Raw genomic sequence first — 27634 nt, 5'->3', positions numbered from 1 at the left:
AACCGGCGGAACTTGTTGAATGAAGACGTACAGCCGCGGCACGTTAATTGACTTTAACTTCTCGCCGAGGAAGTGCTGGCTCGGAAAGTAATCCACTTTATTTTAAAATAATTTATAACCAAGTTGCGAATCGCGCTCCAAGGGAGCAGGGAAAATTGTTTTTGCGCGTGGTTCCAGCGACGCTCATCTGAGACTGCTACTCAATGATTAAAAAGGATCAAAAGTTGAGATTTTTAATTTACTTACGGCATTAGCGTGAGGTTTAGAGAGGCATAGCAGCGATTTCTGCCTTCAATACACTAGACTCTCCATCAAAAAGTTCATAAATTAAAATTTCCAATAATAAATGGCTCAAAATTACGTAATTGGAGTTAGTTTTTTTAATGAGGCTCAACACTACTCCATACTTTGCTTGCTGACAGTTTTCACTATCTGATTTCAAACATCATAAATATGAGATCACTTTCATGGAACATTGCCACGAAAATCCTCTCTGAGGTACTAAAAATGCATTAAAATATTTTCTCTAGTTCAGTTTTTGAGCATTAAAAAGCAGAATTTTCACTATTTGAAATTGCTCCACTGAGTCTTTTGTGAAGTTCCTTTGTACGAGAAAGGTTTGTTGAGAGAGGGATGGGTGACAAGATTTAACAAAATTCTGTCACTTGTTTTCCTTTTTAATTTTGTACTCACAATCAGCAGTGAGCGTTCATCGTTTTCAACGGCTGTTGGTTCAGAATTCTCTGCAGTTAATTTTGAGATTCTGGATTTAGTTTCACACGTGTGACGCACTGCTGATGAGGCCTGAGGGGCCAAAAGAGCTGCTGTCAAGTACGAAAACGTTCGAGATAATAATATAATATTCCACTAGAAGCAATATCTCAATTTGTGGGAGTTTAATTTAATTCCCTTAAATTTGATACCTTTTTATTTCTTTAAAATATACAGCAACTGGAAGCGTTATGGTGCTAAACAGAATTAACTCTTTTTCTTTGGCGTAATCTTGGAAGGTTCAAATTGATGGCATGCTATTAGTCTGGCTGAAAACTTTTCGTCCACGACCCTAATTGTCTCGGAGACAAATCCGTTCCAACTTGTTTATAGTCTGTTTTACTGTGTTTCACTTGACTAAAGCTAATTGGTCGTCTCCAGTGCAAGCTGCAAACACAGCTTATACACTTTGTTGGTGTCAAGTGATGAGACGAGAAAAAGTTTCGTCTGTAAAATTTACGCCAGACTACAGGAGCATTCCTAAATAGAATCGAGATAAACCAATTGCCCGGAGGAAGGTCTCTTATTTAAAGTTTGTATCATTTTGCGTAGATTTTAGCCGGCAACTGTTTATACGAGTGCATAATGTGTATAATACATTGGCATATTTGGTCTTATTTCACCAACAGAAAAGGAAAGGAAGAGCAGCAGCCAGAGGAAAATAAACATCTCCGAAATAACACAATATCGACCTGAGTTGAAGAAGAGCAAAAGTGGGCGAGCGGGTTGGCGGGCGAGGAATCGAACAGTCAGTCAAACGAAGTTGCCAAGCAAAAAGTGCTCAATTGGCGAAACACCCCTCGACGCGATGTAATTTGACCAATTTTCCGACGGCAGAGGCGGCAGCGAACTTTTCACTTTCCTTTCGTTACAAGTGGTTACGGCACGGCAGCAGCTAGCAAAAAATATGAAACGCGCGGCCATCTGGGAGGCTGAGCTGCTACTGCCGCGCGACCAGAGACGCAGCCAGTGAGACCCGCTGCCGGCGGTTATGTAATTTTTGCCAGGTCGTTAACGACGAGACGATTGCTTGCTGTCGGTCCGGAATAATGCCGAGTGCTATTGTCAGACTTGGCACAAATTTTATCGAATCCCTCTCTCGCTCTCCGCTCTCCCTCGCAGCCTACACGTGATTTATTACCCTTGCAAGTTGCGTGTACAAATTCGCCACGTCAAACGCAGAGAGAGAGAGAGAGAGAGAGAGAGAGAGAGAGAGAGAGAGAGAGAGCAATCGTCGCGCACGCTCGTCATATTAATTATCGGGACGCCGGCCTGGACTTTGTCGTGATTTTTGCCCGAGGGACGAGTAGAAACAAAAGGGAAAATACATGTTAAAGTCGATGCGTACTTTTTTTAAAATACAACATTTTTACCGTTCGTCGAGTCCAAATTCCCGGGGAATAGCGACTATTTTTGCCAACTAGGTAATATGTATTGTAAAGTATTAGCCCAGGTTAATTCTGCCAAACAAAAACCCAAAAGCTCAATATTCATTTTAACTCGCTGTGGCACATTTCAGAATGCAACTACAGATAGACAACTTATCCACCCCAAGATATAAATTGTATTTTTAATTTCGTTCTGTTATTTTTATATGCCAATTTTGCGATGAAGTCTGAATAGATATGTCTCATTTGCTCCAATGTAAATATAGTACTATTACTTTATTCCAAACTGCTTAGTATAAGAAAGAAGTGTTTCCAACGAATTTTGGTATATAATATACACCGTTGGTGTCTAATAAATATAATAAATTAATTTCGTTCTTATTTTTATCTGTTTAATTTTCCATTATTTCTCATGGAGCAATTTTAAATGAAAAAAAAATGGTAAAATTGCACTTATTATTTTTACTTTTTCAAGTTTCATGAGCTCAACAATCCCTTAAAATACTTGAGCAATTTTAATCTCCAATCCGAATAATTTGAATCAAAATATTTTATGAATCGAAATAAACGTTTATTTGTTATTTACACAAAAGTCTTAACACCGAATTTTAATCAGTCGTTTAGAATTTGTTGCGCTCCGCTTCAATTCGTGTGTTGAAAGTCGAAAACTTGCGATTTTTTACCCTTTGGGACGCAGCACGCGCCGTGGTCACCGGTGCAGAGAAAAAGCTCCTTTTAACTCCCGCGAGATTAATTTAGTCAGCAGCCGAAAGCGGCGAGCTGAAAGCCCGAATTCCGGGCTGGTTGAAAACAAAAGGGCATTTGAATGGCTGGCGGACCAGGCGTCCTTCACACCGTTATTGTTTCCACCTGCAGCAGACTCTTTTGTCGGCCGAGACCGTCGGGGAGCGAGCCGCCGAGTGGCAATTGCATTACTCCCGGCCGGCGTAATTAGCCACCGCCAATGCCGATGTGACAAGCCTGTCATCACGTACGTGCATGAATATTGGATTACCCCTGGCGTGCGATTATGGACAAGCCGTATGTATATAAATTTATGTGTGTGACCCAGCTACATACTTGCGGTGCACTCTCGCTCCGCCACCGCCGTACGGGCTAATTTGCATGCAAAGCGACCCTTTGCACTTGATATGTCAGCATTTCTGTTCCTGCCCACTTTTCTATTGGAAATTCGCCCGTGCGGCCTTCCGCCCGACGATATTTGCACCACCGCACTGCTAAATGAGTGCCGGCCGCTCTTTTTTGCCTTTATTAACGTTTTAGCTCGAATTTCTATGCAACGGGAATTTAAAAGGCAAATTAAATGGCCTTGCGCTTTTAAAAGGGGCTTCAAAATGCTTTTTAGGAGCGCCTGGGGTAAAACGCTCGAAGCACGTACATCGCAAGTACGCTCCGAGTATGTCGAATTGAATCATTTGCCTAACTTATAGAATTAGCTGCTGAAATTGAGTGATGAAAAAGTCATTTCTAGCACTTAGATAAACATCGGATTGGTAGTCGACTGTTTCCAGCTATACATAAAACAACACAAATATAATGTTCATGGATCATGGAGAATTTAATTAAAAATTAAGTCTTTAAACCTCAAAGCAGCTTTTAAAATAAAAAAGCTATAGCTAATTTTTTAACATAAAACAGAATTGAAATTAAGTTATGTAAAGCATGTATTTTTAAGGAATTTTCAAAAACAAATACATTTTTATTTTAACATATTAAAATGACGGTTTTTAGGAAATTTGTCGATCAGTTTATTCGTTAATATATCCTTAATATCGTTAATATAACAAAATCTCACCTTACAATGAGAATTAGTACTAGTAATGAGACTTAGAATGGTTCGTAAAATAGCTGATACAGCGGTCATTAGACAGAGATAAAGGAAAATCAAAGGTTGGAGAGGTTTGGCCCAATATGTTGGTATTTTTACGCCTTTTCTTAACTTGAGATAATAATACGTTGTCATTTGCTACCTCCAGACCTTAAAAGTAGTCGAAAGACTAGAAATCCTAAAGCTATTTATTTCTTTATAAAGCAGCAAGTATTTTTGAACGAACAGATGCATTAGAAAAATATATATTTGGGAGAATTAAGAGGGTTGAAATGATGAAGACCGATGAATTCAGATGAAAAATTTGGTTGGTGTATTAGGTACAGTTGCAAATCCGATCGGATACTTAATCAAATACCAGAACTGAAATGGTTTACAATAATAAGTTACAAATTCTTTAGTTTAACTGACGGTTGGACTCACCCCTTTGAATCGGGTTCTGCACTATTAAACGAATCACGTCAGCACCGTGTGGCTGACGGACGAAAACTGAATTCTTATTTTAAAATCATCTTTCTGCTGTTAAACAATAATGCAAAATTACAATAATTCAAACCGCCGACAATTGTTGGCTTCCAACAAAAAGCAGGACCGCGTTGTTGTACCGCTACATTAGTCCGGGGGTCATAAACTGGAAGTTTGGAAAGCCAAGAAAAATTTAACTGGACCGACTTTGAATCGCCGTAATTAATCCAGCACATTGGTGTTGCACTGCGCGGTGTCGATCGAGCTTTGCGCTCCAGACCAACCGCAATCATCAACTACCAAAAATCTAATATTTTGTCATACTGTACACTCTGTTGCACGGGAATTGTCGAACGCATTGTTCAGACAAGGGCAAATGAAAAGGAGCGTGAACTCCTATTCCACTTTAAGAAATGCAACAGCGAGGACAGCGCGTTTGAAATTATTTTGGTCTGAAATTTAAACGAGTTTGTTTATCAGCAGAAAGGAAAATTCTTGTGTGACACATTTTGTCTTTGAATTGCAATTATGGAAACTCAATCGTGACCGAATTAAACCCGTGTCAAATGAGGCAAACCTTTTTGTGATTAGTCGAGCAGAACTAGGCGTCTTTTGTTCTTTCGCGTGGGCCCTACGCGGACGCAGTTACTGCTTCGCATCAAAATTCTTCATTTTTCTTCTCATTTTGCCGGCCAAGGGAAGTTCTCCAGACTTCCTTACTCCACACAGACAAGGAGGCTCTTAGGCGATATTGTCGCGACCGCTGACACGAATGGGGATTAAACTTGGAAAATTCTTCAAGCTGGTGCGATGGTCGATTGTTTCTCTTGATTGTTGGTTGATGCTGATGACTTCAGTTGAAAATTCTTGCGTTCAAACGGTTGATTTACTTATTATGTTGCTCATCAGCATTGTTGCGGATTTAAATTTTGGGATTGTTGTACCCGAAAAAATCTTGAACTTGCGATTTTGCAGTTTGTGAGTCCACTTTGTGTAACGGTTTTCGGTCTCCAATAAAAAATGGTTGGTGCTTGCGTTCGCCGGGTTTAAGGAAACCAGTGGGCTTCCGAGCTTGCTGGTGTCCGGCGAATTCGCGTCTTGAAATGGCTTGACTGTGATTCTTGAAGTGGTTTGGCTGCGTTACTTGTCACGTCGGGGTCACCAATTTGGGAGAATTAAGAGGGTTGAAATGATGAAGACCGATGAATTCAGATGAAAAATTTGGTTGGTGTATTAGGTACAGTTGCAAATCCGATCGGATACTTAATCAAATACCAGAACTGAAATGGTTTACAATAATAAGTTACAAATTCTTTAGTTTAACTGACGGTTGGACTCACCCCTTTGAATCGGGTTCTGCACTATTAAACGAATCACGTCAGCACCGTGTGGCTGACGGACGAAAACTGAATTCTTATTTTAAAATCATCTTTCTGCTGTTAAACAATAATGCAAAATTACAATAATTCAAACCGCCGACAATTGTTGGCTTCCAACAAAAAGCAGGACCGCGTTGTTGTACCGCTACATATATATTTGATCCTTAATATCCCTTCTTTATAGAAAAGAGCGGAAACGTTGTTCATTTTCAAATTAGAACAAACACATTTTCCTTTCTCATTTCTTGAAAAGGTAAAAAGAAAATATGGAAGTCTCTTTTTCTCTCAGAAAGCAGGAACTTTCAGGCTTTCGGCACATACTGGACTAAAAAATCCTAATTCTGTAGATTGGACACTGGTCTGGAAACTTCGGCCAGACAAATATGTGTCAGAATAATTCGTGCAATCACAAATCTGCGGCCAAAGTGCCTTTTTGTGCAGCTTGCTCCTTCAAATAGAGGCGTCCGTGTATGGTGTCCTTTTACAGTCGCGTAAAGCAAAGCGCCGGCAATAACAATAGCGAAAAATCGTGGTGCTCTCGTTGCCAAATTCAGCGACGTTATAAATTTGGCCATTACAAAAGTTGTTTGGTCTCGAAACCAATTCAGCGTGGCGACGCAAAAAGCAGCGTGCGTGTGTGTGTGTGTGTATACGTCGAAAAATGTTATTTTCCGCCCAGCCACGGAACGGGAGGGCGGTTGGGCGGGTGGGCGTCTGCAAAGTCGTCGAAATTAGCTGCCTGCAAAACCGCAGTGCACAAAGAGCGTCGGCTCGCCTCGGGAAACGCAAGCTGTGCGAAAAAGGAAATGAGCTTTAATTACGTGGAGATGTTACTCGTCAAGCGCACTCGCAGCAGAGACGCCTTTGCCCCGTCGTCTGTCGAGCATAATCCTTTTGAGCACGCCTGTCTGCCAGCCTGCGTCCTTAAACCCACTCGCAAATCCCGATTTTTTCCCCGCACCCCGACGACAACGTGAAAAAAGGAGTCATTGCCCACCCGCCCATGTATGCATTATAATAATCACTTTCGCTGCACACAAAGTTGGTCTGCTGGGAGCACAGGCACCGACGAGTATATTTTTATTCAGCAGCGAGTGTTTTCCGCCTGGCTGGCTGGCTGGCGTGTTTTCGCTTGGCGCTGCCTCCATCAGATTCTGCTGGCAAATAACCTGCTGTATTGATTGTTAATAATCAGCTGGAATCATCGAGAGCAATTTATTTATGGCCCTTTCTCCTCTCTTTCTCACTCGCCGCCTCCAGAGCGTATCTGATGGATTATACTGGCGTGCTAGCTAGCAGAAATGTTATTAATACGCGATTCATATTTCTGCCCGAGTTGCTGCTGAGTTGCGTGAAACTCTTCCGCCGCCGCCGCCGCTGGGAGCAGCTTATACCTTGTTGCTTGCTTGCGGGCACTCGCACGGAATCATTGCAAATCGCCTTATTTCCCGAGACGCGCAGAACTGATTTGGATGGATTTTCCCTACTGAAACTGGCTTTTCATCATTATTTATTCCAAAAAGATATACGTTAAAAATACCAAGAACAGGGTTTTAAGCTCTGTCTGTGCAATGTTCCCAAAGAATTAAAATTTTCCCTGATATTATAAATTAAATTTGTAATAAAATTTAAAAAATTGGAGAGTAAAGACTTTTTAAAAATGTTTTTAAATTGTATTAAATTAAATAAATTGAAATAAAAGTTGGAGCTGATGACTTGAGCATAATAAGTTGCTTTTATGGTGTAGTGAAAACTTGTCAGACACCAATTTTTGCACTAATCCAGCAAACGAATTTTACCTTGTAACTGGTTCAAAGTGGGAAACACAACAGACCACCCAATTAAAATGTTCTAAATCTGTGATCTAATTTTTTGAATAGGTTTTTAGAGTCTTTGGAGTATTGAGATAAATACTAAATTAATACATTAAAATGAAACATAATTGTTTTCAAAAATTTCCACGCGTGGAAAAGTGTGCTTTCTGTTTTTAACATTTCTTAAAACTGCTGTTTAAATGTTCCAATTTTTCTGGGTAAATTATCTCAGTTGATTAATTAGTCACCCTTTTGCCAACCCTGTCGTGACGCAAAGGTGCCAGAAATAATCACGCCGAACCTCTTTTTCGGCGACACTTAATTGCTGTTTCGCTCGAAAGCTTCATTCCGCCCGCGCACAACGGCGGCAACGGCGGCGGAGAAAAAAACGTTCCACCTTGCCTGGCAGGCAGCTGGATCTCGTTTTAAAGTGATAAAAAAGTTTTGCGAGTCAGATGTGACACGCCGAGAGGTGGGAAGCCGTTGTCTCTCGACGACCCTTCTCCACAGAGCTGCTCTCTGGCGTTGGTGCCTAGTATTGATCGATGCGGAAGATCTCGCTGCTTCCGCCGCCGCTGCTGCTTTGGTGCGAGGCAAAGTTCAGCCCCAAACTTGTTTAAAATGCAGCAAACAATGCCAGCAACATTATACTTGCCGGGGCACAATTTTTAGCTCGTAAACTCGCGGGCGGCGCAGATAAACAAACGAAGCGTATTAAATTTCTGATTACGTTAAAACTGTTTTTGTGACTTTAATTTCTGCTCCAGTCAAAAGTGACAGAAATAATCAGGAAAGAGCCTTCCATTTAATTTTCTAGCAGCTTCATTTGAATTGTATTGAACCCCGTTGCACGCCCTCCATTGCGATTCTCTAGTACAACATTTCATTCCAAACCTATTTAATTGATTGAATTGTTTTGCAAGCTTCAAAGAGAAGCTTTGCATGCCACACGGAATTAAAATCTGAGCTCATCTCGTTAATTGGTTCTTCTGTTTCTTTGAAGAGGTTTCCTGGGTGTTGTTTTGTGTGTTTCACTCTGCGCTCGGCTCGGAGAATTCATTCGGCTTATCTGCTGCTTTATAGCAAACGCTCACCGCCCCAAGTGCTTTTTCTTTCTTTCAGGCTGGGCCCATTTTGTATATATGTGTGTGTGTGTCTGTGGGCAGATTTTTCCCTGTGTGCACTCTTCCCTCCACGACAATGTTAAGTTTCGGGCCATTTGCTCGTGAATTTTCTATGCAATTGCTTCCCTGATTACCCCTTTGTTAGTTGAGTACAGCGGCGGCGCCGGCCCTTTTGTATTTTGCGCCACACGCCGAGGCGCGCTGCTTCTTTTCACCCTGGGAAAAGGAGACGCGCAGACAGGATGTATACGCGAATGCTGCTGTTGTGCACACTCGAGCAAATTCGTCGCAATTTTCTTAGCCATTTCTCGCTGCCGGTATGAAATTTTACACCTATATGCCCGCGAAAATTGTCGAAGTGAACGCAAAAGGCTCGCACAAGGTCTCTGGAGGTCTACATTTAGATCCAGGGCATAACTTAGATCCAGGCTTGCTTGAAATTAAAATATAATTTAGAACATTTGTATAAAGACTGTTGCATATTCCATTGGCTGAAATATTGATATTAAGAAGAAAATTGATCCCATTTATGTTATGGAAACATGAAATGAGGAGGAAAAACATGCATTTTTTAGCTTTTCAGGCGTGGAAATTTTCTTAACAACTTGTTCAAAGCGTCCTTAAATAATTTAAAGGTTGTATATTAGTTCTAAAACTTATCAAAATAAACTGTGCATTTATTTTAACCAGCCAATTTATTGAACACCCTTCAAATAGTTTGGTTCTAATTTTTAAGTATTTAATTTTGTAAGAAAATATTAAATCACGATTTAAATTATTTCTATCCCGAATTCTTTCTTCACACGTTGTTATAAATTGCAATTGTTAGTGTTAATTCCAAATATAACCTTTAGGTAAGTTTATATCCAGTTAATTGCTTTGGTCGATTTTTTAGTAAAATTTACTTATTTGACAAAAACTCGTCTGCAGATAAATTAATTGGTGCATGCAGAAAAACATGTTTAAAAATATTCGCCGCTAATATCTGCAAACGAATGCCGCTCTACATCAATTTCCTTTGCTTTTAATCTGTTAATAATGTTTGGATGTCAGTATCAGCTGGGCAAGTTTCTCGGTGGAAAAAAGCGGCGAAATAAATCTGCCAGAGAGATGAGTATCGTCGGTAGACGAGAGGAAAATACAAAAAGGAGCAAAGGATCAAAAGAAGTGGGAATGATAGCAACAAAACAGAACCCGACTCTGGCTTGTCTGATCGATTCGCTCCGAGGGTTGTGCGAGATTTGAATCTCGAGTAAATAGAATAATAATTCACTGATTATTTATCGCGTCTGTCCCGTGGAAGCAGAAGCGAGCTTGCGTCCGCTGTTCTGTGCTGGCTGGCAAACACCACCGCTCTCTCTCTGCTTTTTTCCTCCAGCGAGATCATAAACTGGGCTGAAACAAAGACTCCCGGGGATGAAAAAGCCGACACAAACAGAAGAAAACAAGTGGGACTGGGCGGACTATTTTGGGAATACCACACACGTATTATGAGCTGGATATACGCGGACCGTCACACGCGCGCATCCTGCTTTACTCCGCAGCACCGGGCAAGAGATTTTTGGAAGTTACCTCCGTAAAAAACATTTCTACGATTTGTTTACTCCCGGCTGGAAATTCCGATAAATCTGGCGGTGCTGACGAATGAAAGTACTTTGGGTGCTATAGCAGGATTTCTATATATTTCTTCAACTGTTTTTGCACGCACAGATTTATGCCAGCTGCAAAAGCATAAATATTCAATGCAATTGCTATGAATATTTTTGATTTACAACATCCGCAATGCCCCAAAGCAACCTATGCGTACATATTTAAATAAAGAGGTAATGCACTTCTGAATTTAGGGTATTAATTTCAACAATTTCAAATTTTGGGAGATTCATTTAAAAAATTTATTTGGTAATTTGTGAAAATTATTTAGAAAAACCATTCCAAATTAATGTTCTTATCAATTGCATGCCAATTTATTAACCCAATGAGAAATGATTTTTATCATTTTAAAAGACACTCGGACACGGAAAGGGAAATTCAATGAGCTATCGAAAATTTCTCAAGATTTGAAAGAAATTTTAAACAATTATTTACTATTAGAGCAGTCCCAACAAAGGGGAAAACGTGATTCTTAAACTTATTGATGAGCTTTAAAACTTTTACTTGTGCTCAACTTAGTAAAACACTCTTTAATTCTCTTCAAAAGATGAATTTTTTTAAATAATGAGAAAAATATTTTCAAGAGTTCTACCCAAATTATTATTCCTTTTAGGCTTTGTTTTGTATCGAACAATTCCGAGAGAAATATTAAAACTTTCCTCCCTGCGTGAGATAGGAACTAAATCCTCAGGGCTTCCATTTTTTTGTCCGCTACATAAACAAACTTCTTTTCTCCTTCAAGTAATGGCAGAATTGAGGAAAAAAGTGGCTCGCCATTCCTCCCTTCTGGCCCGTTTTCTGGCACGGCGCCGCAAAAACTTCTCTTCCTCTCTAGTGCTCGGAATTCCCTCTCAAATTGCTTTTTGTCGTGCGCCGCAATGTATTTATTTGATTCACGTCGCGCGAAATTAAGAGATTAAACCGTGTGTGTGTGTGTGCTGCTGCAGCAAGCACACTCTCTCGCTCTCGCTCGCTCGCAGCCCCGAGGCACGCGGGCTTGGATTTCAAGACACACACGTGTTTGCACTGCGCACGTTATGCTTATTGAATTACAGCGGGTTAATCCGCGTGAGGACGGATTGAAATAATAAATTAAGTGCAGTTGAAACAGCAGCTCGTGGGGTGCAAATAAAGATGGGTTTCTCGCGAGGTGTCTGGCGTGTGTATATATGTGTGTTTGCACAGCATTAAATAAATGGGAAGAAGCAAAGCTGGCTCTGACGATCGAAATCCACACACTGCTCTCCCCGTGGCAGCGCAACATACATATACTCGTGTAGAGCCGCGCTATTTACGGAGCAGCAGAAGGCTTATCATTCCGATGACTGCTGCCTGGGGATGTGGAAAAGTCTGTTTGAATTTTTTTATTTATATCTCACCAGACTTGGTTTTTCTTGCGTGAAAAAGATGGGTTTAGACAAAACAACTTTCAGCATGTATTTCTGCTACTGGGGGATTCTTTGCATAGATTTGTTTCAATGTTCTGATATTCTGTTGCACTCCTTTTCCTTTCCAAGGGTGAGTAGTTTTCACCGTTTGGGGTTAAAGACTGGAACATGAGTATGGATGAACTCAATTCAAAAAATTACGAAGGGCTCTTTCTGTCAAACAATTTACTGTTCGATATTTTTGTGTGGAATAATATGAATACTCGCATACCGCAATCTATACAACAAAATTTAATTTCCTACCTGATCTTGGCAATTTTCGACAACTATTTGCTTGATGCCACTGAGTGATGGCGCCACCGTACATTGACAAGTTTGAGGTTTTCCCGCATTGAATTCTGATTAAATCTTGCTGCTGGGCTTTCTAGACTAAAAAATTTACGATTTTATTTAATATACTTTGAGTCAAAATCGGTTCAACCGATCGCAGTTGCAAAGAGCATAAAATAATTCAAAACAAAACTTGTTGTTGTTTTATGCCGTGATCAATCAGCCTTTAAGATTTTATTCATTTAAGTGCGCGTGTCAAAGGAAAACCTTTTTCCGTCTGGCATGCACAGCAGCAATAGACTGAACACGAGATCATTGCGGAAGTGTAACAAGCTTGCCGATTAACGGTGGATTTGAACTCAATCTACGTATGCAAATTACAAATTCACGAACAAAATATATATTAAGCAAGTCAAACGACTGTTATTATCTCGTTGTGAGAGCTGTCGATTTTACTGTACTGATTGCAACCAGTTTGGAGCTTGTCATGCAACGAATTTCACAATTAATTTTTGGCAATTTTGCTGTACTAATTGAAGTAAAAAATGTAAAATAAACAAAATGAAGTATTTCACAATTTCCACAAGTTTTTTTCTTGCATATGCAGTTTTTCCTATCTAAAATAAAACACATTTTAATTAATTACTAATCTTAAGAAGAGTTAGAACCTAAAATTACTCACGGAATTTATTTTTGGACCATCGTGCCTGTTGGTGGCGGTCGCAGATTCCCAGAAAAGGGGGAAACGGTGTAAGAGTGTGACAAGGAATAAATGAGATGAGAACGAAAAGATGCTGATAAAGCAAAAAGGGCGGATGAAATTAAGCTCGGAGATAATCACTTTTCAGTGCCGGGGTGCGAGCGAGCGAGCGAGGTAGGTTGCGCGCAAAAATCTAATATTGACCGACCAAGCTGAAAATGCTGGCTGAGTGCAGAAAAATTTGCCTCGAGAACGGAATTAAAGCCACGCACCGGCATTTCAGACAAAAGCGAGGCGAAGAAAGGCGGCAAAGCGCGGGGAATACGGTGGGATGATGAGAAAGAAGAAGTGAATGGAAATGAGGCGGAGATTTGCGACGTCCTCCATTATTTGTGTAAGCACGCAGGTATACGCGCTCGCTCGCAGCCTGTTTTATTTTTAATGAAGACGCGTGAGCTGTTGCGGAAAATTCGTTCGCGACTGACTCTTCGAGAGGCTGCGATAATAGGATTCGTCTAACAGATATAATGATGCCTCTAAAATACAAACAGTCCTCGGAGTGGAAACGCGTGTGCCGCGCTTTTGTTTGCCGTATTGTGTTTCTGCCCGCCGCTCGCTCGCTTTTTTTATCAAACGTGAGCCGTGTGTTTTGTGTATGTGCGTGTCTTCTACAAATGATGCAAAATTGCTGTAACAAAAGCGGAGCACTGGCAAAACACGAAGAAGAGAGAAAGAAACACAATATTCCTGTCTGGCACAAGAGGGAATGGGTCAATTTTTACATGGAGAGAGCAACCAGCGTGTTCTTTTCTCGTCGAAAGAGCGCATTACACTCGCCGAGCTCGATTTGAGCTGCTCTTTTTGCCCGCCTGCCTGCCAACCCTAAGTGCCGGTTGATTAAAAAGAACAAAAGCCACCGGGCTGTCTACATCGGCCTCGTGGAGTCAAAAACTCTTTTAAAAAATACATGATTTATTGCGATCGATGGATTTCGCACGCTGAAATGAACTTGAAAAACATTTTTCCTGCCGCCACCGCCGAGAGTTGCTGCGCGTAATTTATGGCTCGCGCTGCATCAGGAACACTTCACTCGGAATTAATTTTTCAGCAAACTTATTCAATTATAATATTACAAGGTCGGCTAAACCCGCTGCTGCCGGCGTGATCCCTCTCTCTCTCTCTCTCTCTCCCAGAGCGGTGCGTGTGTATTGACAAAAGATTGCGGCCCAAGTGAGTGTATGTATAATGCTAGATGCACACACACACACACCTTCTCCATTAGGGCGGCCTGCCCAAGTTTCCCCCGTCGTATAATTAATGAATTTGTGCGTTGACACGTCATTTAATTACACCCCGGTAGCAGCAGCAGCCGAGGTAACCCGCCGCAGCCAGCAGCCGCAAATCTATCAGCCAATACGCACTCGCCCCTTGCATTGTGCCCGAAATTCAATTCACCGTCGCTACCGACGCTGCCCGCGTAAAAAGCTCAAAAGTTCAGCCCGGGGGCCACTGCTTTTCGGAAACCTGAAGGGTACTCAGCTCACTTTGGAAAATATCGGCACGCTTATGGTTTTAATGGGTTAATCCTATCAGTCCCCTACGTTGTTCAAATTCGATTTATAGCAAGGGGGAGTGATGGGTTTCATGGAATTTCCACGTCACTGCCTTCAACGCGTACGATGGATTTTAAATTTGATTATGCCGCCAACAAAGCATTGATGTTTACAGAGCATTATTTCCAGCTCTCATGACAGTATTGAATTTAGATAATTGCTTCATCTGTGATATTTAGAATAAAAAATATCCAATCTTCGTGGAAACGTCTTGAGCACGAGATACCAACTTTTGAGCATATTTTACTCTATAATTTAACACTCACCCATTAGCCATGCTCTCCCATAAGTTGTCTAATTGTATTTTAAACATTTCAATCAGCAAGTAATGCAGACAGTGTTTTTATAAATTAACTCTATATTTCAATTTGGAGAAAAACCTCGACTGAGTGAATGTGGACATTGTCGTGTCAAATTTATAAAGTGATCAAGTAGTGTAATAATTTTATAAAAGGTCGGAAATGAAATATTCGTCTCAATTGATAATGGAGGACCTCTCCTTTATCAGCTGTTTTGGGTACTCACCCTCTCAAATTTCATGTCCGAGTGTTGATGCTATTATTTTAAGATTTTAGAAACATTTTTCAAATATACATTATTTACATATAAGCTTACCTTACCTCGCAGTTATTGTGTGAACGATAAATATTTATTTCACGATATTAATTCAAAGAAACCTCTATAGTTTAAAGAGCCTTTGTGAAGATTAAACATCTGAAATAATATCCAGAGAAATTAAGCCTCTTTCAGCAAGATTTTTCGTCCAAACGTAGAAGCATTTATCTGAAGACGTAGTAAAGAACACGTTTTTCAAAAAGATTAATTTCATAACTAATCTTCCTTCGCAGCCCTTATGGAAAAAACTAATGTTTGTTTCCCGGTATTAATTCAACAATAAACCCCTATTGTTGAAAGACCCTTTGTGAAGAAATAACAATTTGTAACATCATCTTCAGAGTTAATTAAATAAAATTCCGAGAAATTGAGAACCTTTTAGCCTCTTAACCCAAATGAAGCCCCTCGAAACGCTAGAATAATGAGCCTCTCTCAAAACCAATTCAGGCATACACACAGTTTCCAATAGAGTCTTCCACCTCGTTACAGACTACGCAAACAAAGGTGTAGATATTTTCAAAAGATATAACCTTCGCCGAAAGTCCAAAAGAGCGCTTACGGCGCAAACAAATGAGCGCGCTCGTCGTGGCATCGAGTACAAAATTGCCTTTCCCGCTCGATCCGAAGGCAAAGCCGACCTTGATGGGCACGCCAAGATTGGGAGTTGTTTAAAAACAATATCCATAGACTACTGTGCACACGTACAGCGAGGGATGTTTTATCTCCATTTTCTACTCTGTTGGGTACAATCGCTACTTTATCCCGAAATCTTTAACATAATGTACACCAGACGCGCAGACTCTCATAAATCAAACATAAGTTTGTGCCCGTGCACGCCAGAGAGCGAAAGCAGGGCAGTCATTTTGCGAAAAAGGGCACAACACGGCCAGATCAAAGGAGAGCGACTGTGTGGCCGGTCGGCTAGTCGGTGAGTCTCGCGTGTTAAGGACCCGACTCGAAATCGTCTTCATATCTCTTCTTCGGGGAGGCGGCACTTGCGAGTCACCCGAGTGGAATGTGATAGCGCAGACATTTGTGCCGAGCCCCTGCGCGCTCTCGCAAAGAAAAACACATTTAAATACATTAAAAACTTCAAACTAAGGGAGAAGGCGAGCTCGCGTGAGCCGGCTTGTATTTTTTGTGCAGCCTCGTCGTGCTGATATTGAAATCCCAGGACGCCATAAAAGGGAGAGAGATGTAAGCGATTTTTCTCCCGCCGAGCCTTGAAACTTCGCATTCCACCCTGTTTGCATTTTTTTCTCTCTCTCTCTCTTCCTTTCTTCTCGCAGAGCCTCCGCCTTAGCTCGGTGGATATTCGCCAGAGCGGCAAAATTTCCCATAACTTCGAAAGTTTGACTTTTTAAATGAGGAAAAGTGTGTTTTAGGCTTAAACATTGTTGCTCTCTTAAATCAGGGATAATTTTCCGTGCGGCCTGGCGCGAGATTTATGAACCTGATGTGCGAAGATAACTTTCTAATTATCCTTATCGCCGACAGTGTTGCCCGCCCTGCTCGCCGGTCCGTCGTTCTCGGTTTTGGATAATTAGAAAGCAGCCTGCTTTTAATTAAACTTCACAAAAGAAAGTTGGCAGCGACGATGGGATATAAAAGCTCACCGAGTTTTGATGAAAGAGCCGATTTTTCACTTTTTTTGTTTAGTGTAGTTTATAAAACATAATGGGAACGGAAGCCGGGCACTTTTCTTATCGGCGCGCCCAATCGGTCGGCGCGTGATAGAATCAGGCTAAACCACTCGTGTAATTAGCACTATTTTCCCTCGCCAGCTGCAACACCGCTAATCTGCTTTCGAGCATTGGCTAGGTTTTAATTGTTGCTACTGACGTAAATATTGCGGTCGTAAATTATCTTGCGAGTTCGCAAAATGTTGTTGAGAGTGCCGGCGGGCGGAAGAAAAAGTCGGAGCTGCAGCCTGTCGACTATTTTTAATGACGCGTCCTTTTTGTGTAATAACATCACAGTCACTGTATATGTGTGTGTGTGTGTGTGTGTGTGCGAGGAATAGTGTGCACATATGCATGTGCCCGCTTTTTATTATGGATGCGCCAGATTCGCCTGCCGGTGCTGCCATCGCCGCTGGCACCGGTGGAAGCAGTAATAATAATAATGATAATCAGCGCCGCTGTTTTTATTCCATTAAAAGTTTAATGCTCCTTATTACACTAGTAATAATACATAAGGCGGTAATGAGATTTTATACTACATAAACTGGCAGCAGGAGCAGCCGGCGAGATGAGCCGGCTTCGGTGAACGCGAATTCTCCACCGGGGCCGTCTTTCCTTTCTAATTATACGTATTCACGGAGAAACAAACAAGAACTACTTTGCTCGTTGCCATATTATCCGCCCGTGCCGACCTTGTTAGCGCACCTCTCGTCTTCTGCTAACGAAAAGTCAGATTCAATTTTGCTATCCACGCCCGAGTTAGATTCACGAACGTGAGCAACAAAATAAAGGGATAAACTTGTACCTTTAAATTAAGTCACCTTGTTTTTCGTCTCAGGCTCTTCGAAACAATTTTTTGCTAATTTCTTGTGAGATGTTTTCTCCTGATTAAAAAAACTCACTCTCCCTTCATTTATTTTCTTGTCTTGAAAGGAGAATCTAATTTTTGTTTGGAGTACATTTTATATGCAAAAATGTGATTAACATGATACAAAGATCCAGATTTATATATTAAGAGCTGCTATTTTTTAAATTTTAATAATAAATCATAACAAAATAAAAATAGCAAATATTTTTGTGTATTTGGGAGAATTAAGAGGGGGTTGAAATGATGAAGACCGATGAATTCAGATGAAGAATTTTGTTGGTGGATTATGTTACAGTTGGAAATCCGATCGGATGCTTAATCAAATACCAGAACTGAAATGGTTTACAATAATAAGTTACAAATTCTTTAGTTTAACTGACGGTTGGACTCACCCCTTTGAATCGGGTTCTGCACAATTAAACGAATCACGTCAGCACCGTGTGGCTGACGGACGAAAACTGAATTCTTATTTTAAAATAATCTTTCTGCTGTTAAACAATAATGCAAAATTACAATAATTCAAACCGCCGACAATTGTTGGCTTCCAACAAAAAGCAGGACCGCGTTGTTGTACCGCTACATTAGTCCGGGGGTCATAAACTGGAAGTTTGGAAAGCCAAGAAAAATTTAACTGGACCGACTTTGAATCGCCGTAATTAATCCAGCACATTGGTGTTGCACTGCGGTGTCGATCGAGCTTTGCGCTCCAGATCAGCCGCAATCATCAACTACCAAAAATCTAATATTTTGTCATACTGTACACTCTGTTGCACGGGAATTGTCGAACGCGTTGTTCAGACAAGGGCAAATGGAAAGGAGCGTGAACTCCTATTCCACTTTAAGAAATGCAACAGCGAGAACAGCGCGTTTGAAATTATTTTGGTCTGAAATTTACATGACTTTGTATATCAGCAGAAAGGAAAATTCTTAGGTGACACATTTTGTCTTTGAATTAAAATTATGGAAACTCAATCGCGACCGAATTTAACCCGTGTCAAATGAGGCAAACCTTTTTGTGATTAGTCGAGCAGAACTAGGCGTCTTTTGTTCTTTCGCGTGGGCCCTACGCGGACGCAGTTACTGCTTCGCATCAGAATTCTTCATTTTTCTTCTCATTTTGCCGGCCAAGGGAAGTTCTCCAGACTTCCTTACTCCACACAGACAGGGAGGCTCTTGGGCGAAATTGTCGCGGCCGCTGACACGTATGAGGATTAAACTTGGAAAATTCTTCAAGCTGGTGCGATGGTCGATTGTTACTTCTTGATTGTTGGTTGATGCTGATGACTTCAGTTGAAAATTCTTACATTCTAACGGTTACTTGACTTGTTATGTTGCTCATCAGCATTGTTGCGGAATTAAATTTTGGGATTGTCGTACCCGAAAAATTCTTGAACTTGCGATTGGCAGTTTGTGAGTCCATTTTGTGTAACGGTTTTCGGTCTCCAATAAAAAATTCTTGGTGCTTGTTCGCCGGGTTTAAGGAAACCAGTGGGCATCCGAGCTTGCTGGTGTCCGGCGAAATCCGCATCTTGAAATGGCTTGACTGTGATTCTTGAAGTGGTTTGGCTGCGTTACGGTCACGTCGGGGTCACCACTTTGGAGTTAGGAGGTGAAAATGAAACCCTGCGGAATCTTCAACAAATTCTTCTCTTTTATAAACGTCAGTCACTTGGTGACTTAGTCTAACAGATTACAAGGACTCACCCATTTGAATCGGGTTCTGCACAATTAAACAAATCACGTCAGCACCGTGTGGCTGACGGACGAAAACTGAATTTTTATTTTAAAATCATCTTTCTGCTGTTAAACAATAATGCAAAATTACAATAATTCAAACCGCCGACAATTGTTGGCTTCCAACAAAAAGCAGGACCGCGTTGTTGTACCGCTACATGTATTATATTTTTTAATATTGTGCAGTTAAACTATTTGCTTTTGCCAAATTAATTTTAATTAATTTTTGAACGTTACTTATTATAAAATATTACTACACATATATAATCTAATTCACTCTATATAATGTAATTCACTACGCACTAACAATAAGTAAATGAACTTCTGTTCTGGTTTTTAAGATGTTTCAACGTGCAGAAATTAAAGCTCTGCAAAAACAAATTTAAAAAACAATCCACGCTATTTCATAATGCACTCTCTTCAATAATATAAAGGTTTTCAATTTCACTTTATGTGATAACCAGTTAATCGAATTTAGTCCAATGTTAATATTTCATTCGAAACTTTGCTGTACATAAATAGATCAATATTGTTGCGAGATTTTAAGTCAAATATTTCCCGGAATGGATGCAAATATTCAATATCAAGTTCTATCAAAACTTTTTCAAGTTATTTACGTGTTTCTCCGGCTATATGGAGCTGAAAGTGGCACAAATTCGTTGGAATATAGCAGAAGCATTCCACGCGCAACTTTTGAAATCGAAGGGCTCTTTTTAATTAAATTCTAGCGGTCGCCATTCCTCGCAGGAAATCAAACCAGCATGGCAAGGAGCTGCAAATTTAAGCTCGGCTAATTTCGCGTCGCCAACTTTGGCCGCCGACCGCACCGAGCGGCGCAAAATAATCAAATCGCGCGCCCACCGGCAGCAGCTACGCCTTCCGATCAAGCCTCTCGGGAAAAAATTTATTTATTCAGCACCGGCCGGCCGGCAAATCTGGACGGGAGCAGGGTGTGCCTCTAATTTCCCATTCGGAAGGGCTAATTACAGCGGCGGCGAGCGAAAAGGCACGCTGCCACCGCTGCCGCCGCCGCCGGTGACTCGGCAAACACGCGGCTTCAAGTTTACCTGGTGTTTGCAGCAGCAGCACCGGTGGCGGAGCCAACAAGCAAAGCCGCCGCCGCCTCCACCGCCGCACAATAGTCATAATTAATGTTTGCACTTCTTGGACCGAGGGCGCGCGGGTCAACAAGGTGCGTGCGGTGATGCATTGCATTTCGCCTCGCAGGGATTTGCATCGAGATTATTTATCAAGCGCGCCTAGGCCGTAACGTCCTCTTTCTCTTTGAGCGGCCGGGGGCAGGGACCACCCCCGGCCACAATGCTTCTCCCCCTTTCTCTCTCGGCACTTCTCCCTTTGAAACTGCTGCTGGAATTAAGCCGGCGTTTCCGCAAATTGCACTTAATTGGGCTCTAAAAAAGGGAATTTTCGGTGCCTTCAGAAGGGAGACGTTAAAAATTCGTTATTATGCAACCCGCTCCGTACGTGTGCTCAACGGGATGCATACTCTAACCTTTTCACGCATTTTGCTGCTGTTTAACCCTCGCATACCATTTTATTTTATGCACCAGTCTTGACAATCTTTCGTTTGAGCAGGAATTTTTATTCTAGAGTGAGCATTTGGATTAGTTTTTGTTTTTAAATGAAAGTCACATATCTGAAAATAAATTAGGGAGTTTTGGAGGATTTGACAACTTTTTTCAACTGTTCAAACATAAAATTTGTATTATTTGCAGAGTATTTTCGGTCAAATTCAGAGTGGGATTTTTTTAGTTGAAAAAAAGCCCACGCTGAGGCGAATATTTTTCGCCATTTTGTAACTAACAAAGTTATATATTTATATGATTAGTTGCTTGTCTGTAGTTCATAATATTACAAATGTAAAATTAGGATTTATTTTCTCAACATCAGACGAGCGTCACAATCATTTTCTAGTCTCCAATGAAAAAAACCCAAAATAAAATGAAATAAACCAACTACTAAAGCTCTAGAAGAACAGGACAATATTTTACAAATCGTATCTCATGGAGACAAAACCTCTTCTGGCACTGTGAAAATTTCCCTTTGCCGTTGAATTTTACGATTCATGTGAATTGTTATCATGCTGACAGGCTTAAAAGGAAGGCAAGAACAAAGAGCAGGAAGATGTGTAACAAACAGGCAATTGCAGTCCAAATTGAAACTGCGTCGGAGTTGCCTTTTGAGCTGCTGCTGGAAAGAGGGGCACGCGGAGCTGTGTAACGAGACTGGAGAACTCCGCAAGGAAATCAGAGTCGCTAGATTATGCGTGGATATAAATATATGAAATGGGCGGCTCGGCGCTGCGAGTTCGCGCACACAACGTCAGTCCCGCGTCTGTCTCGGCTCTCCAGTCGTTGATTGCGTTTTTTTATCGCCCACATCACGACTGTCCCAGCTGCAGAAACAACAAGAGAACATGATGCACATTATCCCGGCGTATGCATCCTTCATAAAACGCGCCACTTGGGAGGAAATAGTGAATTATGCCGGGCAAAGTAGCGTATTTACTCGCGTGCCCGCGGCGAATGCAACAAGAGTAATAACTTCCAGATCGTTCTGAGGGGAAAATTGCGGCGGAAAATTGGAATTTGTATTTTAGTGGCTGACTACGAAACATGCCTTCCCAATTTAACATGCAATTTTTCTCATCAGATATTTAGGCATTCGCTAAAGTGGAAGAAAATGATCCGTATTTGTTTTACTTTTAATGGTGTTATATGCGTGGCTTTCCATGTTTACTTTAAAAAAATGGGAATTCTTCAAAAAAGAACAAATTTTTTTGGTCTTGTCGATCTGTTCCCTTTCTGGCAATTGCATAAAAAATAAGTCGTAAAAAATAAGAATTAATTTTTTATATCCATGTTCAAATGTGTAAGTTATTTTAAAATTAAAAACTACAATGTTTTTAAATTTTCTAGAAACTTAAACAAACAGTTTTGTTACAACCTTGCAAAGGCAAAAATCATTCTTGAATCGATTCTTCTCTTCAAGAGGAGTCAGGATTGAACCAAAGCTTGATTTATGAGTTTTCCAAAAGGCTGTAAATTTTCAACTGTTAGTTCATGTGAATAACACAAAAGTTCACACATTTGTGGCAAAAAAATATGGTTGAATGAACCTAGGGTTGCCTTTAAGCAATAACTTCCAGAACATTCTGAAGGGAAAATTGGAATTCGTATTTTAGTGGCTGAGCTCTAAAAAGTGGCTGTTTGTTTAGGCTGGCTGGAAATTCACAATGCGTTTATTTGCTTATCATCTCCAAATATTCCCCGGCGACGAAAAAGTAAATTTCACCGTCGAGATATAATCTCATGACGTGGGGGAGAGCCAACAGCGGCAGAGCGAGTTATTTTATATTTTCAGTCTCCTGACAGGTTTCAATCAAAATTACGCACCTACTTTCATGGCTGCGCGCGCGTACGATTTTATCGACCGTGCCGGCGAAACTTATTTGTATTTGCGTGCATCCGCGTCTACTTGTTGGTTTTTCGTGCGACGAATTGTTTTCATTGCACTGCCGCAAAGAGCCGCCCGCCAGTTTTAATTGTCGGAATGAGCAATGTCCGTGCGCGGTAATTTGCTTCTGGCGCGCGTGCTAATGAATGCGATTTCGATTTTAATGGGGCGTCAGTTTTGATTACGACTGCAGAGTGCAATCGATATAAATTCACTCATGTGACATCGCTTTTGCTAATTGACGAGCGTTCAACTGCGAAATTTCATTTCGCGCTCGTCCTGATCGCTTGCTCTCCCGTCATTAAATCCATCGCACCATTTTTCACACTCATGGAAAAGGAGCCAGGAGTTGAAGTGATAGCCAATTAGCGCGGAGCATCTTTTTGCCGCCAAATGCACTGGAAAACGATGCCGGATTTCAGGAATAGTTAATTATTAAACCTTCTTGCAGGAAACTAATGAGAAATTTGGTGTTGGGTTCAAGGCGAGAAGCCAGCAAATCAAATCGCACGCGCAGATAACGCCGAGCCAATTAAGCGGCTTCGCAGAAGCTTTTTTGCAGCCAACTCAAGTCTAAAATCGCACAATGGCGCCAGACTCCGCTCCTTTTGATCAACGTGGCGCTTAAGAGGCTTAATCCGTCCTTTCATCCGCCCGCTTCAATTTTTGAACTGCCTCCTTCGAACCTAATTGAAAAAATATCAAACGGTTATCAATAGAGGCAGTTTGCATGTAGTCGATTGGCATTTTTCAAATCAATTCAAACGGTAAATCTGCATATTATTGTGCTCATCTGCTTTTAATCCTAAACCTTTTATAAATGGTGCATAATATTTAAACCAGCCTCGCCAGCCAGTCAAAAAGTTAAATTAAAAATCCAAAATTTTCTAAATCAATAAATCGTAATTTTTAAATACCTTTTCAGTTTAAAGTTTAATTTTTGAATACATAAATTTGTAAAATAGATAAAAGAAAAAAATTTCTGATATAAAATAAAATAGACTTTTGATAAATATCGAAAACACAGTTACCAAAAAGTTTGAAAAGCCAATTTGAAATAAAAAGACGGCCGCGCGTGTAAAACAAAGTTTGCAAGTATGTCGGCTCCTTCGGTCTTCCAACGAAACATTTGCCATATTGTAACGCAGGCAAAATCACGACAAAATATCTGTCCGAAGCATAAAGCAGGGGGGTGCGTTTGACAGGCTCCAAAATTCCGCGTCTCTGGGGTGGGTGTGTGCTCGCCCTGACAAGTAAAGAAACTTTGTTGAGATCTGCGAACTGCCGGAGTAAGTCGCCATGAGGGATTATCCGCAGCTTAGCCATCAATAACGCTCGCTGCTGCATTCAACTGCGGGGCACACACCGAAAGAACGCCTTTTGACATTTATGGCGGCGCGTTCAGGTGTTGCCGAATGATTGACTTTTGTTTGGCGTCGCGATATGATAGTCGACAGCACAGAGAGGGGTGCAATCGACTCCATTTGATAGAACTTGTGCTCACTCACTCCACTCATGAATTTTTCATCGCCCGGAACGAGCCTAATTGGATCTAAGAACGAACTTTCCGTGTTTCAGGTCAGCCGGTGCCGAAAGTGCGGTGGCTGCGTAACGACGTCGTCGTGCAGAGCTCGTCGCCACGCCGAAAGAAGCAGTCGCCTGGTGGTTTGGTCAGCGCCGAGATTTTAATTGACCAGCTGGACAGGAAGGACGTCCATTCGGAACTCACTTGTCAGGCCATTAATAATAATAAGACTGCGCCGCTCTCAGCCAGCGTCCACGTCGACATGAACTGTAAGTGTGCTGTTTTCTCTGCAGCTATTCCTTTCCGCGTGCCGACGGCGGCGTGGGTTTTGACTAGTGGTTTTGACTAGAGAGGTCAAAGTTGGACCTGGTTCAAAGCACGAGGAAATTGCGTCCTTCCAACGAATTCAGCAGATATTTTAATAAATTTAAGCACCATCAAGTGCAGGAAACGGAAAAAGCTAAATTTATCCTTCATTATTGAGTTTTTCAGAGCTCTTTGAAAATCCTATTCATTCTGGTGACAATTTGCTTTATTATTTATAAGGACTGAATCAAATTCTTGTTCATTAACAATATGTGTAAGTCTGGAAACTCTATAATTTTTCTCTCTTTTTTTAATTCTTCGAGGCACAACTTTTTGTTAATATATTTCTATTTCTAAAATCACACATTTAATTCCTGCTTAAAATATATTTGGGGCTACGAATTTTTAGACAGTCGATTTTTTAATGGCTATTAAAACCAAACGCCGAATAAAGCCTCAAAAATATCACAAACGACCTAAAGTTTTAATTTAAAAAAGAATAAAAATGTTTCAAAAACACTGGAACCATAACTAGCTAACATAATGTTTTTATTTTACAAAAATATTTTCCTGATTTACCAACATTTTATTTTATCTCTAATAACGCTCTGTTGATTCTGCGCAGGCTTACAAACATCAACGAGTATTATATTTAATATTTGAAAATAAATTGTATGCAATTTTCCCGTTTGCGCAAATTCGCCCCGGGAGTGCGTGCAGTGCTGCGTGTTTTATTACACTTTCCCGTTTTTATCGGCACGTTTTCCAGCAGGTTGAGCATGCTCCCGTTTTCAAATCCGGCGACGAAATAATAATATAAATCCGGCTCTGAAAATGAAATCTCGCTCTCAGCAAGGATAAATAAAAGCGCGCAGAAAGTGATTTCCCAGGTTTATCGATTTTCCAGGAACAAGAGCGCGCGCGAGACCCGTGTGACAGGCAGCCAGTTTCGCAGAATATTAAACCCGGGGATAATTTCTTACGGCTGGCAAGCCAAAGGAAATTACCACCCACCGCCCACTTGGCCACCCGGCCGCTCGTCCCGCCAATGCGGCTTCTCTGTTTCTTTTTGACCCGATACATCGGTCCTGGCGGCGCTGCTCCTCTCGTATGAATTTGGTATTGATTATGTGTGTGTGTGTGTGTGTGTGTGTGTGTGTGTGTGTGTGTGTGTGTGTGTGTGTGTGTGTGTGTGTGTGTGTGTGTGTGTGTGTGTGTGTGTGTGTGTGTGTGTGTGTGTGTGTGTGTGTGTGTGTGTGTGTGTGTGTGTGTGTGTGTGTGTGTGTGTGTGTGTGTGTGTGTGTGTGTGTGTGTGTGTGTGTGTGTGTGTGTGTGTGTGTGTGTGTGTGTGTGTGTGTGTGTGTGTGTGTGTGTGTGTGTGTGTGTGTGTGTGTGTGTGTGTGTGTGTATTTCTCATTCAGTTCAGGCTTTCAATTTATTTCGCCCAGCAGCTATTTAGGTTGGGCAAACGAAAACACGCGCGGTGCCTGCCTGCATCTTCCCGGCAAATGACTTGCCTTGAGCGAGAAGAAGCGGGGGAAAAATGAAAAGCCACCCTTAAACAAGGGTATTTATTGGATTTTGATCAAATCGCGTGTGAGACCGGGTGAGCGACGCTCAAACAAACACAAGCAAATATTATTGGTCCAGCCGGCCGACCGACAAGGACAACAATTCGGAAACGGCGAAATTGTTTAGCGAGAGCGACCCCTCCGGCCTGGGCGGGACAAAAGTTGGTGCTAAACTGGACGTGGCCATTACTTTGCCCGCTTTATATGGGCTACGGGCGTGCTGCTGTAATTTGATTGTTGGCAAGCAAAGGGCCAACGCGCGCGGAGAGGGTTCTACTTGCTGCCTTATTCAATCTTGTTAGAGCTTAGGCTACTTTTTGCTCGCCTGTGGATCCAGTTTTATGTAATTTAGAAGTGCACGCAGCAACAGCAGCCACTCCAGACAGAAGGGACGCACGAACGCCCGCTTCCAGAATCCTTACCGCCAGATTTTTTCCCTCCTCGGCCGCATTACCTAATTCTGCAACGCGTTGCGAAATTATATCTCGCCGCTGGAAATTGTTAACTTCGTTACGGCCTTGATTGCGGATGCAGAATGCGTGACCACTTCTTTTTCCTTTATTTCCTTTCCCTTTTTTTTCTTAATTTTCCGCAGCAGTGAAAAGGTGAATCAGAGATTTTCCAACTGCACGCGAGCAGATTAAACAAAAAACGAGAATGTCCAAAAGAGTTCACAGAGAGCATGAATTTTTCTTACAGAGAATTATTTTGTGGCATAAATATTTTTGTTGCACTAAATAAATAATGGTGCTTTTAGTAGTCCCTTCTACTTTAATTAATTTTAAATTTCTTTCAAGACAAGCAGAAATCCTTCTTTCACGAGATCAGGGGATTAAATTGTTCTAAATTAAAGATGAAAAACATTCCTCATTGTTTCCTGCCACTGCTTGTAAAGTCTGCAATGACAGCACTAAAAGGGAAAAGGAAGGAATTGGTTTGACTTTGACTAAAGATTTTGGCTATAACGAATCAGACGGTTCTCAATATCAATTTTAATGCTGACAGATCGCCTTCGTGTTTAACTTTGTCTCTAAGAGAGAGAGAGAGAGAGAGAGAGAGAGAGAGAGAGAGAGAGAGTGAACCTCTGCTCGTCGTGAAATTTCTCCATCCAGCAACTATACCGCAGGCTGCAAGTGTTTGGGTTTCCTAAAGAGGCGGCGAAACTTTGCCCTAGAAAGCCCTCGCTCAGTCAATAAATACACAGGGCACAGTTGCGAAAATCAAGTTTCAATATTTATTCCCCTGGGCGCCTCGGCACTCGCTGCTCGTTCGCGCGCTCGCGTTTCTTTCCGACTGGCATAAATTTTTCTGCTCATAAAAAGCAAAGGAAGTATTGCTCGCTATTTCTATTCCCAAGTTTCATGTTTTGCACACAAAGGATGAAA

At 41.3% G+C, this 27634-nt stretch overlaps 1 protein-coding gene across 2 annotated transcripts in view; it reads left to right on the top strand.

Annotated features, from left to right (window-relative positions):
- The window catches only part of LOC135935522 (nephrin-like), a 206446-nt gene that overhangs the window by 152789 nt on the left and 26023 nt on the right, over window positions 1-27634 (top strand). For both annotated transcript variants that reach the window (XM_065477927.1, XM_065477936.1), the window contains exon 5: window positions 24426-24641. In XM_065477927.1, the coding sequence (XP_065333999.1) occupies window positions 24426-24641 (216 nt within the window). The remainder of the gene's footprint in view (window positions 1-24425; window positions 24642-27634) is intronic.

This window comes from Cloeon dipterum, chromosome 1, assembly GCF_949628265.1.
Source record: "Cloeon dipterum chromosome 1, ieCloDipt1.1, whole genome shotgun sequence".
NCBI classification, from domain to species: domain Eukaryota; kingdom Metazoa; phylum Arthropoda; class Insecta; order Ephemeroptera; family Baetidae; genus Cloeon; species Cloeon dipterum.
This window is presented reverse-complemented; position numbering and strand designations above follow the sequence as displayed.